Genomic DNA, 16,694 nt, shown 5'->3' on the forward strand with positions numbered 1-16,694 from the left:
GCTCCCATGATAAAACATGGCCCAAGCATTTCAGATAATGGAGTTACCCACTCAGCACATAAACTGTGTATTTTTGTGTTACTTTAGCTCTCTTGTCCTCTCTCTCATCTTGGTTGGCAATGTATACTCAAATTAGCATCTACTACGTCTTTCTTCATGTGGGGAAAATTACGTGGAATCTATAAATAGCTTTGTTAAGATGCAGCGCCTAGTGTGTTGTTCAGGTCCTGTTTATGTCTAACTGGGCTCTGGTACTTATGCTGTTCTCATTTTGGTTGCTGTATTTTCTTAAGGTACATAGAATGGCTGTAACAAGTTGTAAATCTGCCTGTAACACATTGAACATCTCACCCTTGTACCACCTTAAGTCTGTATTTATATAATATTTCTGCATGAAATGCTCTACATGTGCTCTTACATCTGAGGCATGTCTGAAAAAGGCCCCAGGCCCAGAACAAATACCAGATTTATAAATAAATAATGGTTATGCAGCAGGTAGCTTATAATTAACCACTTTGTCACTGTGGCATACTTTGTCACTATGACACGGTGTCAAGGTTTAGAAACTTTCCCACTAATCTTTTAAATCATTTGCACTTCTGTGCATAAAATAACCTGTTTTTTGAGGTTACACAGCGTAGCTTTATATACCTGGTATCTTCACAGACTCATTTGCCCTTCTGTACATACCATAACCTGCTGTTTGAGGATATGCAGTTTAAGATAAATGGTATTACACACCTGGTATTGTCATAGAAAAAGGGGAAGAGATATGAAAGGAAACAAAGCAACAGGAAGAAAAAGGACTACAGTAAAGCAATTCAAGCAAATAAATCAGCACTTTGTTCTACCCAGTGCATTCATATAACAAATATTGCACAAGGTACATAGGGCAGCAGGTATTTATAAAGGCTGTCTGCAAAGTAAATTAATTACTAAACTATACGATTTACAAATTTCATTCACTGGGTTTTAAATTCCCCTTTTTTTTAAATGTCAGCATTTGATATATCATCATCTCATTTCCAACAATATCAAGAAAGACAGGCAGAATCCCAACAATATCAAAGACAAGCACTGGATTAAGCAGGTAACTAGAGAGTGAACGCATTGTATGTAGCAAACAAATGATTTACTGTTTGGAAGAGTGATACTTGCTAGCAGTGTAGGGATGCCTAAACATTGTTGACTTTTTCAGCATGCTAGCAACCTGCTACATTGAAAGCAAGTAAGCTTACATGCGTGAATATATATACATACACACACACACACAAACACATATATACATACACACACACACACACACACACACACACAAATGCTGTATCTGTCTATATATACATACATATACACACACACACACACACACACACATATATATATATATATATATATATATATATATATATATATACATACATATATATGGGTTCCATACACTAGACAGAATTTTCACTAATTCGAAATAGTGCATGGAATGCTCACTGCAGCGAAAGTACACTTAATCGAAAGTGCACTTACGTGAAGTTCAGTACAACAAACGGGTGTCGTACTGTACTTCCGTGCAGTACTCACGGACCTTAGGGTTAGGGCACGGGCTATCCCCTTACTATGACCAGTGCCTTAACCCTAAGGTCCGTGAGTACTTCAGCGCAGTGAAGGACATAGCAATGTCCTCCACTATGGTGTGATAGTCACGAACCTTAGGGTTAGGGCATGGGTTAGGGTAAGGGGATAGCTTTACTAACTATCCCCTTACTCTAACCCGTGCCCTAACCCCAAGGTCCGTGACTATCGCACCATAGTGGAGGACATAGCTTGTTTTTTTTATGTCCTCCGCTGCGTTTTCGGTGAAGTGCACTTACTCAAAAGTTCACTTTCGTTAAAGTGAACTTTCACAGAAGTGAGGCTTCCTATTGCAAGTTCGAAGTAGTGAACTTTCGTTCTTGTAATAGGAATCCATATATAATATATATATATATATATATATATATATATATATATATATATATATATATATATATATATATATATAGTTACTTTGAATAATGAAATGACTACTTCATCAAAACACAGAAGATCGAGACCATGTTGCCGAAAACTTCATTCTGTGAACTCCTGGAACATCATATTTTGCCACCAGGAAACGAACCACTTTAAGAATACACTGCTGTAAACCACTGATGACGAGTCATGTTCAATGTCTCTTGACATTTGAATTACTAATGAATGTCATATCTGTATTTGAAACTCAGACTGCATTAAATAGCTGTATACCAAACTCGTCCTGTACACAACAATAAGAAATTTGCTATTCCTGGTACTGCTAGACCCCCAATCTATGCTTGGCAAATACAGCATTCCAACTAGCATTTATCACTTAAAGCTTAACATCTTTTAAGGTCCCCAGATTAATAGTCTGCAAATTATTTATTTTATGTGGTCCATGTGCACAAATTAGAAAATCATCTGTAGCACTGTATGCTTCTGTGCCCTGAATTTCAGTTGCCTCGAATGTTTGGCATTAATTATATTTATCTCATAGCTTCCTTTCTGCATAGGTCATATAATCGGCTTATAACATTCCAGCTACACTTTACACAGTCAATGAACTGTGTATCCATCACTACATTCCAGTACATGTCTATCATTCCAACAAAGAAGATAGTTTCACCTATTTGTCACAACTTCAATTTTTATCCGAGATATTGAATCTTGTTTACTATTGGTTTTCTTGTGCATGGTTACTGTGCATGGTTACGTATTTATGTTCTGTAAAGATATTCTTTTCATTAAATTGAATCTGAGAGAAAATAAGTGCCTCAGTAGCAGATAGCAGGGAAACCACTGCAGAACAGATCTTGACCAGAAAGTACACTTTATTAATGGATTCTGGAATCCATTAAAGTATACTTTCTGGTAAAAGTGTACTTTCTGGTAAAAGTGTACTTTTCTGGAATCCATCAACAATATGTACTTTCTAGTAATCCATTAATAAAGTGTACTTTATTACCACATCATTAGGTGCAATATCCCTAGATCTACAAACAATATATCCCTTACAGTTTCTATCCTCCAGATTTTATAGCACCTATCCATCAAACTAGGGGAATTTTTTATAAGAAAAATTTAAAACGCAATGAAATAAAACACCACATAAAATGTTGTATCAACTAAAAAAAGTCCTTACTTACAAAATGAAAACTATACAAGCAAAACAAAAACAAAAAGAGCAATAAGCTTTATTTGCTGCAACCTGTCAGTCATGCAGGTGGACTTAATATACAGAATATAAAGGTTGCCTCTTACCTGGACACTTGTCAGTGTTGTATACTGGTATGCTTTCACCACCATGTAGTTAGCCTCAACGTCAGCTAGGCCCAACAGTGCATACTTCCAGGACCTCTTCTTTAGAATCATCCAAAGGTTATCATCCCCTATCAAAAAAATTTAGAACTTCCAATAAAGGACGCAAACATTCATTTCAGCTAACTTCTGCTAACTCAATGTTGTTATACTTTAATAATCCCAAGAGTTAATCAAAAGGCATACAAAAAAAGATGAAGAAACAACAATTTCCAAAATTTCTTTAAGCAGAGTAACAATACCTTGGATTCATAAAGAACCCCTCTATGAGTGCCAAGAGCTGTGAAATATGCTGCATTACTTATTAACCCAGCCAAAAAATTGGACATTTCTTCAGGACTTGTCAGGGATGTTGGCTTCCGTCTGGGTGTGTGTGAAAATGAATGTTGAGGCTGAACAATTAATCGACGAGTTTACCCAAGATCAGATCGAGGACACGGGGAATCTGACAAGCCCACTAGATGGGCCCCACTCATGTGTGTCAAAGTACTAGGCACACCTTCTGAGGGACCTTTGCACTGAAGGGAAACTGCCGCTCTTTAAGCAGGTGATGATGAGTCTACCTTGCTTGCCACACTGAAATGCACAAGCTGAAAGAGCATTTAGCATGGTGCAGTAAGTGAAAACTGAACTGCGTCAGTCTCTGAGTGTAAAAACATTGAACTCTCTCTGTTGTCAGTTAAAATGAATGAAGAACTGGACTGCTGTGATGTTAAGCTGCCAAAACATGTCTAGAGGCTGCCAAGAAAGCCACAGCAGCATACAAATGAGTCTACATATAACATGATGCTGTTTAACTTGGTCTAACTAAAATCATTTGTGTGACCTGTAATATGGCTGAGAAAATGTAGCAAATGTGATTTTTATTAAGTGCTGTTTCAATTACTTATGGTGTAGTTATAGTATTGCAGTTTATAAAATAAAGGTTTTGGATCTGAGAAGTTTGTCTTATTGAATTTTACAGATGTTCTACCATGCTCCACGTCAATGGCACGTTTCACGCAGTGTGAAAATAAGGTGTTCCACATTTTGACCGTTTGTCACACAATGTTAGGGCCTGTGTTCCAGATTGGCCTCTGAAGAGGTTGAGCCCTATGTCTGCAATACACTTTCACAATGGCTAGAGGTTGAAAAAGAATGGCAGGGTGAATCTAGAAAACAACCAGCACAAAATCATGGGACTATAAATGAACAAATCTTTAAACTTGAAAAACTAACCACAGACTATCAGAAGCTGCAATTGGAAAGCAGCTATCTGAGAGAATGTGTGTACACAGAACGTATTCCTAAGGGCCTTCGGATCTGGAAGTTCCCTACAGGGCTGGTAAGAGACTCTCTTCTACACTTGCAACTTCTTGAACATTTTAACAAAAATGGCTGTAAAACTTTTAAACTGTTTAATAAGGGACAATGGCCACAAAATGGTTGATTTACTTAGTAAAATGAACATATTGGATCAAAATACCCAAACGGACTTATTTGAAAGCAAAAAGTCTGATTATTTTAATATGTTTCTTAAAATTGATAGCACTGTGGCTGAATTAAAACAAAGGAAAATTAGTAAACTTAGAAGGGATGAAAGAGTATGAGGAACACAGGGCATATCCGCTACATCCTATGGGGCACAAAGTGGTAATAGAGAAAAAGGGTATGATGCACCTAATACTAACAATAATAATGCTGTGAATAATGATAACACCGCAGACCCTTTAGAACACCCCCCTCAGGAGGTCAGAGAGATTAAGGAACCAGAGGGGGGATACTTATTACAACTACAACCGACAATACCCCACATACATGAAGGGGAAATGGACAGGGAGAGGGAACCGATATTGAACGCCAAATCTAACTGTAATTTGGTTGTACTACAGAATAGTGGAGGCAATTTCAAAGTATATAACTACAGCAGTTTTGAATTTAATGGTCAAGTAGCAGACTTGTTTGAAAAAGGTTTGACGCTTGTACCTGATAAAAAAGCTTCATTAGATCAGACCATAATTGATTTAAAACTTTTTGCCAAGAAGTTGAATTTTGAATTTTTATCCAAGGGAACTAGCACCAACATCCCAGAGTATACCATTCATAAAAAAACAAGTATTTTCAACCCAACTTTGCATCCTTCAGTATTAACTTTTGAAAAATTATGTGAAAAAGATATCAGGAAATTGTTCAACAGGTACAGAGGGAGACAATGTAACAATTTGAACACAGTGAAAAGGGACTATTAAGAGAAATTTGTGGCAATACTAAAATAAGGGTTATGAAACCCGACAAAGGCGGTGGCCTGGTTATCATGAACTATAATTCCTACATAAATAAAACATTTACCCTGTTATATGGGGATACCTACTGTGAAGTTAGTTTGAATGAGAAAAACATTTGCTATAGCAAGTTGGATGTTATGCTGGAAGAATTGCTCATGAACCAACAAATCCACCTGGAGGAACCATCAGTACTTGTTAAACATCCTAAAATACCAACAATATTTGGTGTCCCCAAGTTACACAAAGACCTAGTTGACCCCCCATTTAGACCCATTGTGAATGCTCAGGCATCTAAAACATTTCCCATTGCTAAATACATAGACAGTAAATTAAAAAAATATTTTGAAGGACTGCCCTTGGCTACTTAAAGACTCCTGGAATTTTCCATCTAAAATCATGAAAGATATGTATACTGATAATCTGATCTTTATCACAACTGATGTTCGGGACTTATTCTCGATCATACCCCATGACACAGGTATCGATTGGTTTTACCAATATCTTTCCCAGTACACTACCCTAAATCATAACACCATCTTAACAATTAGAACACTTATGGAACTAGTGTTAGATACCAACATTATTACCTTCGAACAGCAGTTATTTAAACAAATTAAGGGGGTAGCAATGGAGGCAGCCTGTGCCCCCATGTGTTAGATACCAACATTATTACCTTCCAGCAGCAGTTATTTAAACAAGTTAAGGGGGCAGCAATGGGGGCAGCCTGTGCCCACACTAATGGAACTAGTGTTAGATACCAACATTGTTACCTCTGAACAGCAGTTATTTAAACAAGTTACGGGGGTAGCAATGGTGGCAACCTGTGCCCCCATCTTTGCGAACATAGTACTGGCATTTTGGGAAAAATATATCATTTTTAATTGTCCTTACGCTAACTCATGGACATGTTACGGTCGTTACCTGGATATCATCATCATTTTGTGGAAGAGTGATATGATAGAACTAGAAGGCTTTCTTGAATTCCTGAACACCAGCACAGATTTTCTTGAATTTACACATTCTACTAGTGTTACAGAGGCGAATTATGTGGTCAATAAACATTTCACCTCCACTATTTTCCCCAAGCCCACTTACTCCAATAGCTTCCTACATTTTGATAGTTACCACCCCCTGCACCAAAAGAAAGCTTTAGTAAAAGGACAAGAGGTACAGCTTGTCAGGATGATATCTGAATATGATCAATTTATAGAGCAAATTGAGACCCTTAAAGGGAAGTTACTACATAGAGGTTATCCAGATAATTATTTAAACAGCATCCTTCAGGAGGTAATAAATAAGAGAGCTAGTGGCTATTTTTCCCCTTCTTGGTACAGGGGAAGGGTTATCAAACAAGGAAAATCAAGAGACTAAAGCCTTCCATAAAGAAATCTGCTATTTTCAAGTTTAATCCACATTTTTACAGCATCAGGAATATTATTGAACATAACTGGAACATTTTTAGAATTGATGCAGAACAGGCACAGTTGTTAGGCCCTGTTCCCAACATTGTATATGAAAAGGAATGTAGCATCAAAAATCTGTTGGAAAGGCAGAAATGTGATCCTGATATAGGGGCAGGGATGATTAAATGCTGCTATTGCCTACAATGCCAATATATCATTGAAGCCAAGGAGATTTGTATTCCCAATTATGGGAGATGCACTATAAGAGGGAAAGTGTCCTGCAGCAGTGAAGGAGTGGTGTACCTCGTCCTATGTACCCAATGTCCGAGTTTTTACATTGGTACAACTAAAAATGCATTCAGAAGTAGAATTTACCAACAATACTAGGGCATCAGTAGGAAAGATGTTAAAAATGCATTAGCAGGACATATAGTAACCAATGAAAGACATGGGTTCAGATTCATTATTACTGAGCAGGTTAGGTTATGGGATGGGTGAAAGGAGGGCCACTCACCTAGAAATGGCTGTGCTTAGATGGCAAACTAGGACGAATGCAACTGAAGCACCGGGTCTTAATAGTGCAGTATCCATCAGCTCTGTTCACAGGCTCAAGGCACAATTTTTGTTATATGCCAGTCATCAATACCTACTATTAGGGTAGGATGCTAATAAACAATAAATACATATATACTTTCAAATGCATAAATATTGACATATGTTGCTTTATTCTTAACTTATTATAGGATATATTTAATTGTAAAGTATCTTTTATATGCTTTTAATCGCATTTTTTTTATTTTTTTACTGAGAGTGCAATATATATATATATATATATATATATATATATATATATATATATATATATATATATATATATGTGTGTTGCTCTTTAAATGTTTATGCCCTTTCAGGACATTATTTTATTAATTAGTTAATGATGACGACTAATTTGTTGGAATAGCATATAAAAGGCTGTTGGGTAATATGCTGTGTTATTCTGAAGAAGTTTCTATTCAAGAGACGAAAGCTCTCAAACGTTGTTTGTGTGGATTGGATCCTGGTGTCCTGCTTTTTGGATATTACAGTTTGTGTGGAGCCTTGTTTTCATACTTCCATACTAAGGCACTTTATAGATTTTACACACCCACACACACATTTATATATATATATATATATATATATATATATATATATATATATATATATATATATTTATATATATATATGTATGTATGTGTGTGTGTGTGTGTGTGTTTGCATTCCATACAAAACACTCAGATATGAAAGCAAGCATCTACCCTTATATCATTAATCGAAGTTCATGCATGTAATTTAGTTATTAAAACTCTGCTGCTGATTATTTTTGACCCATTTTCTCCCTTATCACAAGTCTTTCTCCCTCATTCATTTGTCATAATTAGTTAAAGTTCGTACCCTGGTGTACTCTTCACCTTTCATTCAGTCCTGTAGGACTACCCTATTCCCTCCCCCACTTCCTTTCCTTTTTCAGGCAAGTATTTATCTAAGATTTCCTTCTACCTTTTCTTTTATCTCTCTCGTGTCCACCCTTTTGGGCTGCACATCTACCACTACTAGGTTTTAAAATCTTTATCTCTCTCTTTTCTTTCTCCAAGTTATTTAAGTCCCCCTTGTGTTAGAGTGCATTAGATCCACATCATAAAAATCAGTAGTTGTAATCTCTGCCTTCTCTTGCATGCCTCCTGCTCTCTTTTGTCCTAAATATAGTAAAGTTTTTCATGTTTTCTCATGTATATTTCTCAGGGCTTTCTGGCATCTCTATTTCCTCATTGGACTGCTTCTGTGACCGGCCTTCCCCAGCCCATATCACCCTTATACCCCTTTCTAATTATTTCTTATCATTTTTATTTGGATAAGTATTTGGAAATACCTACAAATTATTCTCATCTATCAGTCCCATATCATTACTTGGCATTTCCCAACCCTTCCAATTCCTCTTTTTTATTCCTTATCCATCCTCCTAACTCCCCTTTTCTTTTCCACTTCAGCTTATCCCTAAGCAGATTAGTTTCCCTTTCTGCTCTAAACTTAACACACACACACACACACACACACACACACACACACACACACACACCTAACTCTAAACCCATAACTAACCCCCCCTACTGCGACCACCCAAGTAAGCACACAAGTCACACACACACTCACCCAAGGATAATCATCCCTCTGCATACACTCACACATGCAGCCGTGGACACACACACACACACACACACACACACACACACACACACACAGACACACACACCAGACACAGACACACACCCACCAGACACACACACCCACCAGACACACACACCCACCAGACACACACACCCACCAGACACAAACACACACCAGACACAAACACACAAACACACACAAACACACCAGACACACACACCCACCAGACACAAACACACAAACACACACAAACACACCAGACACAAACACACACACACACACACACACACACACACCAGACACACACACACCAGACACACACACACCAGACACACACACACCAGACACACACACACCAGACACACACACACCAGACACACACACACCAGACACACACACACACACACACACACACAGACACACACACACACACACACACACACACACACACACACACACACACACACACACACACACACACAGACACACACACACCAGACACACACACACAGACACACACACACACACACACACACACACACACACACACAGACACACACACACCAGACACACACACACCAGACACACACACACACACCAGACACACACACACACACCCTGTTCCACTACCTGTTCACTGAAGTCTATTGTGCTTACCTCTTACACAGTCTCGCCCGGCATGAACATGAACTTTTGGCTGAGTTAATAAACTCAACTGGCCAAGCTAACTTAAGCAGCCAAGCAACTGCACAGCTATTCACCTGCCTTACTGCAGGCATTTCTAGGTAAAAGCACATGGCTAATTAGCACTGGTCTCCCCCCCCCCCCATAATGCCTCAATAGCATGTCACTTGGCCAAGGAGTTGGCCCACCACTGTGATCCTAAAGTCCATGTAGGATCACTAAAGTGGGCCTGTCTCTGAATTAGAAAGAGGCAACCAGTGCTTGGCCTTACCATTGGTGGTGACACTTTCTGAATTAGACCCCATATTACAAATCACATATAATCAAAATTAGAAGACTGAAGCCTCCATGTGATATTGCATTTAGGAGCTCCCTCTACAGCAACTTGAATCTACAAATGAGAAACAGAAAATTTACTCCAGGGCTGCCCTCTGTGCTACCAATGGACAGAGGCAACTAATAATCAAGGTTCCTCACTAAAAGAAATAATTCCATATTGGTCTCCCTCTTGGCACAAGGCATACTTAGTTTTTAGGCAAACTACAGTGCCTTTCTCATTGTTCTATAGATTAAATGTTTTGCTTCTTGAGAAAATGCAAGCCTTATTTCAAAAACATGTTCCAGAACTTGTCACCTGAAACAAAAAAAATACTCTAATGCTCATCATTTGATCACTGCTGCTGTAGCTTTATCCATATGGATTACATGCCTGCTAGGATATAACATCTAGCCAGCTTCTACTCCAAGACCACTGACAGTTCAAGAAGAGCTGGAGAAAATGAATGGTCTTGGCTAAAGTCCTTCACTGCTGTCCTGACACTAAAGAGCATGCATTTTGCAAGCTTTTGAGTATTGACGGTCGGATAGAGTTTCTTCATGGCTGGGCAGATATATTGGGTGTGGGGGTGGGCATTCCACATTTTTAATTACAGAAAATTAACCTTTTATGGGAAGTAACTTAATTTAGGCTAGGAAAGGGTATTTTAGTAGATGGCTACTTTTTAATTTTGTGTAAAACAATTTGCTAAAACTGCAATTTATTTTTGCTTTTCTACTGAAAAATGTTCTTAAATTAATTTTAGGGTCTGGGGTTAAGTATATATTTTCTCTGGGTTTGTTGGTGGAAAACACTACTTTTTTGTTACTTACCTCTTTTACCAACTGTTGCTGTCAATCTTACCAGGTTTCAAGCTTCAATTTCAGCTTCACCATTTAGATTGCTCAGTTCTTCCTTCTTAGTGCCACAAAAAGAAAAGAAAAAGGAGAAAAAAAAAACACCTTCTGCCCCTTCAGCGGGCTACAGATTTCCTTCAGCTGCAGATTGGTGATGGTATGGCCATTTCTAAGTCCTCAGACCATTCATCTTACACTTTGGTTCCCTCTGGTGTAGCCCCTTCAGCCACCATGAACTGAGGGTTAGGCACATTCTCGGTGGCTGCCAGAGTGCCCTAGTCAGGAATAAAAGAGACGCACTCTCGTCCGTTTCATTGGAAGGCACTGGGAAAACATGTCTACCTAGCCAGATTGTGATGCCTGTCCTCCTGGAGTGATATGCCAGACAGGAGTCAGTCTGCTTCCATGGAAATTCCTGGTAAAAAGAAAGAGAATGATAAACCTGTATCTTCCTCTGTTTCGGTTACTTTAGACAGAACATATTTATTAGGCTTAACTTGTCACTTAGTTCAGCCTCTTGATCCCTCTCATTCTGGTTTTACTGTTAAAGAGGAGGAGGAATTATTCATTTTCAATTGAATCCCAGTGTAATGAACACGGAAATGATAGAGGGAACAACACATTTTCTCTCCACAGAGGTCTGACTCTGATTCTGAAGAGTATTTCTTCTGATAGTCCCTTAATAGAAATTTCTTCTTCAGAACCACACCCAGGATGGACCAACTGTTTCAGCTGAACATAAAAATATTACAATATCTTTGAAAAATATTACGGTACAACTGGAATTTCCTTGAACCCACTCCTGTTCCTCCTGTGTTTCCAGCACTGGAGGATATTTTTATTAGACTGTATATCATGTCAGACAGACGGCATACAGCCCATAAGGAAACAGATTGTATAAGGCTCCTCAATCTTACAATTTTTTTTAATTATTATTTTCTATTCTCAGATTTGACTGCGGTGGTTTTCTTTGCGAATGCTGCTGCAACTAAATAAGCTGGGAAAGCCTTCAATGGGTTTGGGGAAAAGTGCACATACTTCTCCCACACTAATTTTTTTTAGAATTCTTAATTGTGAAGCTCACATGCTAAAGTTCTCACTTGCATAATTTGAAAATATGAAGAACATTATAGCCATGTTTCCCTCTTCTGAGGAAGAATCTTGTATAAATACATTCGTCAAACACTCTGAAGTGTGTTTATGATTATGTTGATCTCTCTTCTGGGGCAGCTGCTATTGGAACTGTTATGAGAAAGTTTCCATGGTCATGGTCTCAAAATTTACCTGATAGCGTTAAAGCTGGAATGTTCAATTGTCCTTTGGATAGGGAGGGTTTTTCTGTGGGGGGGGGGGGGACAACTGCTGAGGAGTTCCTACAGGAAAACGAATTCAAATGATGACTCAGATTTGGCAGCCTTTCTTCAAGTTTGTTAAAGGTTTTACACTTACCTCAGCACCTTTTTATAAAAAAGCAAAGTCAACACAGCAAACTAAGAAGCTTCAAAAAAGAAAGCTTGCCTTCCAGAAACAAGAACAGTTCAATAAGACTGACTATCTACCCCCCACACACACACACACACACACACACACACACACAAACACAATCTGGCAGTCTACATCTTACCCTGTTTCTGGGTCTCCATTTCTCTCTCTCTTTGACAGTGATCTAAGAGGGGGTTCTGATGGCTGTGGGAGTCCTCATTTTCTTATCAAAATCCAGATCGAACTTCCTTATTTTCCAAATGATTTTCAACATCTGATGACTCTAGGGTAAAAGAACATGTCACATTCTGTCTTTCTCTTGCAAATAAATGTTTTTATTCCAAGATGTTTCTGGTATCGAATAAAGAAGCTTCATGGAGACCAGTTCTGGAACTTTCCTCCCTCTACCAGTTTATGAAAGTTCCAATTTTCCAAAGGCTATCCCTTCACAACCTGTTACCCTCTTTGTTTGTGTCTTTCGGCTTTTCCCGGTTAGGGATCGCCACAGCGGAACTCCGGTCCGCTAATGACTGGCAGTAGATTTTTTATGTGCAGAGTTTGCCAGCCCTGACGCACAACCTTCAACGAAGGTATGCCCATTCACGCATGTTTCCACACAGAAGACGTTCTAGCTGAGAATCGAACGGCACAACGTCTTGCTGTAAGGCAACAATGCTACCGCAGCAGCACCACCGCAGTTCACAACCTGTTACCTCTAAATTCCATTTTCAGTCTTTTGGTAATCTTGTATTTAAAAGAGCACAGCCCTAGAGTCAGAATTTTCAAATGTTTTCTTTTTAAGGTTTCTGTGCCTGGATTATACTTTCAGTTCTCTGCATTACCCATTGGGTATCAACTATACCACGGGTTTAGTTGATAACCCAAAGGGTAATCAACTATACCAAGGGTATTCTCAAAGTATCTAGCTCCAAAGATAGGCTATTACAGACTACAAGGTATTCAATTTTTTCCTGATTTAAAATATTTGTTTGTATCTGCAGAGTCTATTTCAAAGTGTCAGGAATCCCTTAGTTGATTAAGAGATCTTAACAGACTGGAATTCCTGGAGAACATTCAAAAATCTCCTGGATACATCCATTAAATTTTTTCTCCATAGGACAAAGAAAATCTATTTACAGATCCACTTCCCGAGTCTTTTCCACTCAGTCCAGCACTTTGGCATAGGAATTTCTCAGCATTATATGATTTGTAGCATCTATGATTCACAAGACTCTTCTAGCCAGACTCCCTATAAAATATTTAATAAAAAAAATTTAGTGGTACCAAAAATCTTTCTAGTCTCAACATCAATACATCTGACCTTTCAGTTTCCACTTTTGGTATATTTTGTAGGAGCAACCACTTTTATTTGAATCCAAGTTTCTCATCCTACCTTCCAGCTCCATTGTAGTCTGTACAACAGATATGTCAAATTTTGCTGGGGGGGGCTGCATCTTAAGTGGTACAAGTTAGAGGTCTTGGGAACAAAAAGGCTCAAACATTTAAACATCAAGGAGATACTTGCAGTAATAAATGCACTCAACTCTCTCAATCATCTGTGGTCCCCTGGACCTTCACAAGTGATCACAGACTACACAACAGTGATATAATACATAAACAATCATCACTTTACAAATCTTACCTTTTGTACAAATTACTCATAGTAGTCTGGGATAAAAAAAGTTCTGTTCAATCTCATTTTACAGGCTTTTTACTTTCAGTCAGAGTAAACACTGTGACAAACAAATAGAGCAGGACCAGTTCAAACAATCATAGATAGAAATTAAATTGGGCGGGCTTCCAGAATTTGATCCACTTGTGGGAAAATCATCAGTTGTTTGCCTGTAATCACAACAAACTGGTAACTTTTTGCTTAAGACTCCTTATGAGTAGCCTAGAAAACAGAAGCAGTTCATTTTTCCTGGATGGGAATGTTCTTATATGCCTTTCCACCCTTTCTAATGACATCCTGGGTCATTCTAAAGACTCATAAGGACTCTGTAAGACCTTTGTGACAACTCCCTTCTGGTCCAGGCAGCAGTGGTTCACCCTTCTTTTGGAAATGGCCAGTGGCAATTGCCACAAGAGTCCTCATAGAGTGGGCCTACTCGCACAGTCAGGGGTTGTTTGATGCTCCCCAACTTGAAACATCTTCCACAGATTGCCTGGGTGATAGAATCTTAACCTTTTAAGCACTTGTTTTCCTAAGGGAGTTCAGCACACATTATATAAGGTAAAGAAATCCTGCTTAGATAAAATCATCTATTAAATGCTGATGCAAATATTTTCTCATTGGTGCCATAATAAGATCCAAACCCCTTTTAAGGCTAATGCTTCTCTGGTTCTATAATATTTGTGTGTTTTTGTCCTCGGGTGTATATCAGAATATCGAAATGGCAAAATGTCAAATTACGTTATATCAAAATGTTTACATCGAAACGGAAAACATCAAAACATCAAAAATCACTAATGTGTAGTGAATGTTAAAAACAAAGTACTACATATGCAGGGGGCAAGACCCCCTGTACCTCCCAGACCCCCTGCCACTTAAACATTCCACTCTGGAGATTGCACTTCAGTGCACTATAGTGCGGAAATGGAAGATTTCCATTTCCTACACTGTAGCGCAATCTTGGAGTTGGTATATTTAAGTAGTGGGGGGTGCAGGGGGGCTTGCCCCCCTGCCTACATCCTTATTGTGTTATGTCCCCATTGGAAGCTGTCATTGACAGCCTTTCGATATTTTGTTGGTTCGATGTAACCAGTTCGATGTAATGGGATTCGAAATGTTGCCGTTTCGATGTTCAGATATAAACCTTTTATCCTCTGGCCTTCTTTATTCCACTATCAAGGTTTGTTTTGAGCCATTTCAGTATGTCTGCCCACGGATACACATCTTTCAGTGTACTCTCATTTTAAGCTGTTTTTGAAAGTGTTTTGTTACACATCTAGCCACCTATAAAATGGATACCTCTGGATTCTTCTACTATCTAGTGTTCCATCTGTATCAGCTATTCCAGCTGATTTGAGGTTCCTGCCATGGATAACAGTGTTATTGATTGCTCTGACTTCTGCAAGAAAAGTAAAGAAGTTGAAATCTCTTATAGTGAGTCAGCCTCATCTCATTTTCCTCAAAGACAGGGTTTCCTTGAGAATGAATCCTTCATTTATGCCTAAAATGGTATCAGAGTTTAATTTGAGCCAAACTATCCATCTCCCTGTCTTCTTTCCAAAACCTTAGATAATGGAGAATGGATCCTTCTTACTCTGGATTTCCACAGACAACTCAAATACTGTCATGACAGAATTAAAACTTTCAGAAATTCTGACCAGTTATTCATTTCTTATGAAATTAGGAGAGAAGGACAAACAGGGTCAAAACAGACAATTACCTGTCGTTGAACATGCCATTTCATTTTGTTTTTCGCCATCAGAATAAGTCAATTCCAGGCAGTATCAAGGCAGACTCTACTAGGGCCTTGTCTTCTTCAGTGGCTCTTTGGAAAGCAGTGCATTCTTGAAGTATTCCAGAGGCAGCATCTTGATCATTTGTCCATACTTTTACAAAGCACTCTAAACTATATTCCTTTTTCAGGTCTAGAGCAGGCTTTGCTAGAACCATATTCCAAGGACTCCTGGATCCACACACGTTCTTCTCCTAGTCAGTACAAGTTATGGTAGTCATGTAACTACGGCTACTGCAACAATGATTAAATGATAAACACAGTACAGTTGTGTACTATGTTCATTATAGTACAGTTGAGCAAATAAACTTATAACAGTAAATGCCACTCCCTCCCTCCACTCCCCTTATTTTTGAATGATTTTGTTGCCAGGGTCATGATATTTTAACTTACCTAGCACTGTCTTCTTTCAGGCCTCTAGCCTCCCTCAGTTGGCAGGAAAACTCTGAACAACTTTCAACTCAAACCGTTGATTTTCTCCAGCTCTGCTTGAGCTACCAATAGTCTGGGCACATGGAAGGTGCCCTTAAGCTTCGAAAGTTGTCCAGCCTTTATATCCTAGGCAGGATGCAACTCAGACAGCTAAGGCTACTACAACAGTGATAATGCAAATATGTAGTGCTACTGTAAGTTTTCTTGCACAATTGTACTTT

At 38.6% G+C, this 16,694-nt stretch overlaps 1 protein-coding gene across 2 annotated transcripts in view; it reads right to left on the reverse strand.

The window, feature by feature from the left end:
• The window catches only part of SLC35F2 (solute carrier family 35 member F2), a 482,376-nt gene that overhangs the window by 195,491 nt on the left and 270,191 nt on the right, over positions 1-16,694 (reverse strand). For both annotated transcript variants that reach the window (XM_044072611.1, XM_044072612.1), the window contains one exon: positions 3,310-3,437. In XM_044072611.1, the coding sequence (XP_043928546.1) occupies positions 3,310-3,437 (128 nt within the window). The remainder of the gene's footprint in view (positions 1-3,309; positions 3,438-16,694) is intronic.

The sequence above is a fragment of the Protopterus annectens genome, chromosome 5.part0 (genome assembly GCF_019279795.1).
Source record: "Protopterus annectens isolate FY-2018-M chromosome 5.part0, PAN1.0, whole genome shotgun sequence".
NCBI lineage: Eukaryota > Metazoa > Chordata > Ceratodontiformes > Protopteridae > Protopterus > Protopterus annectens.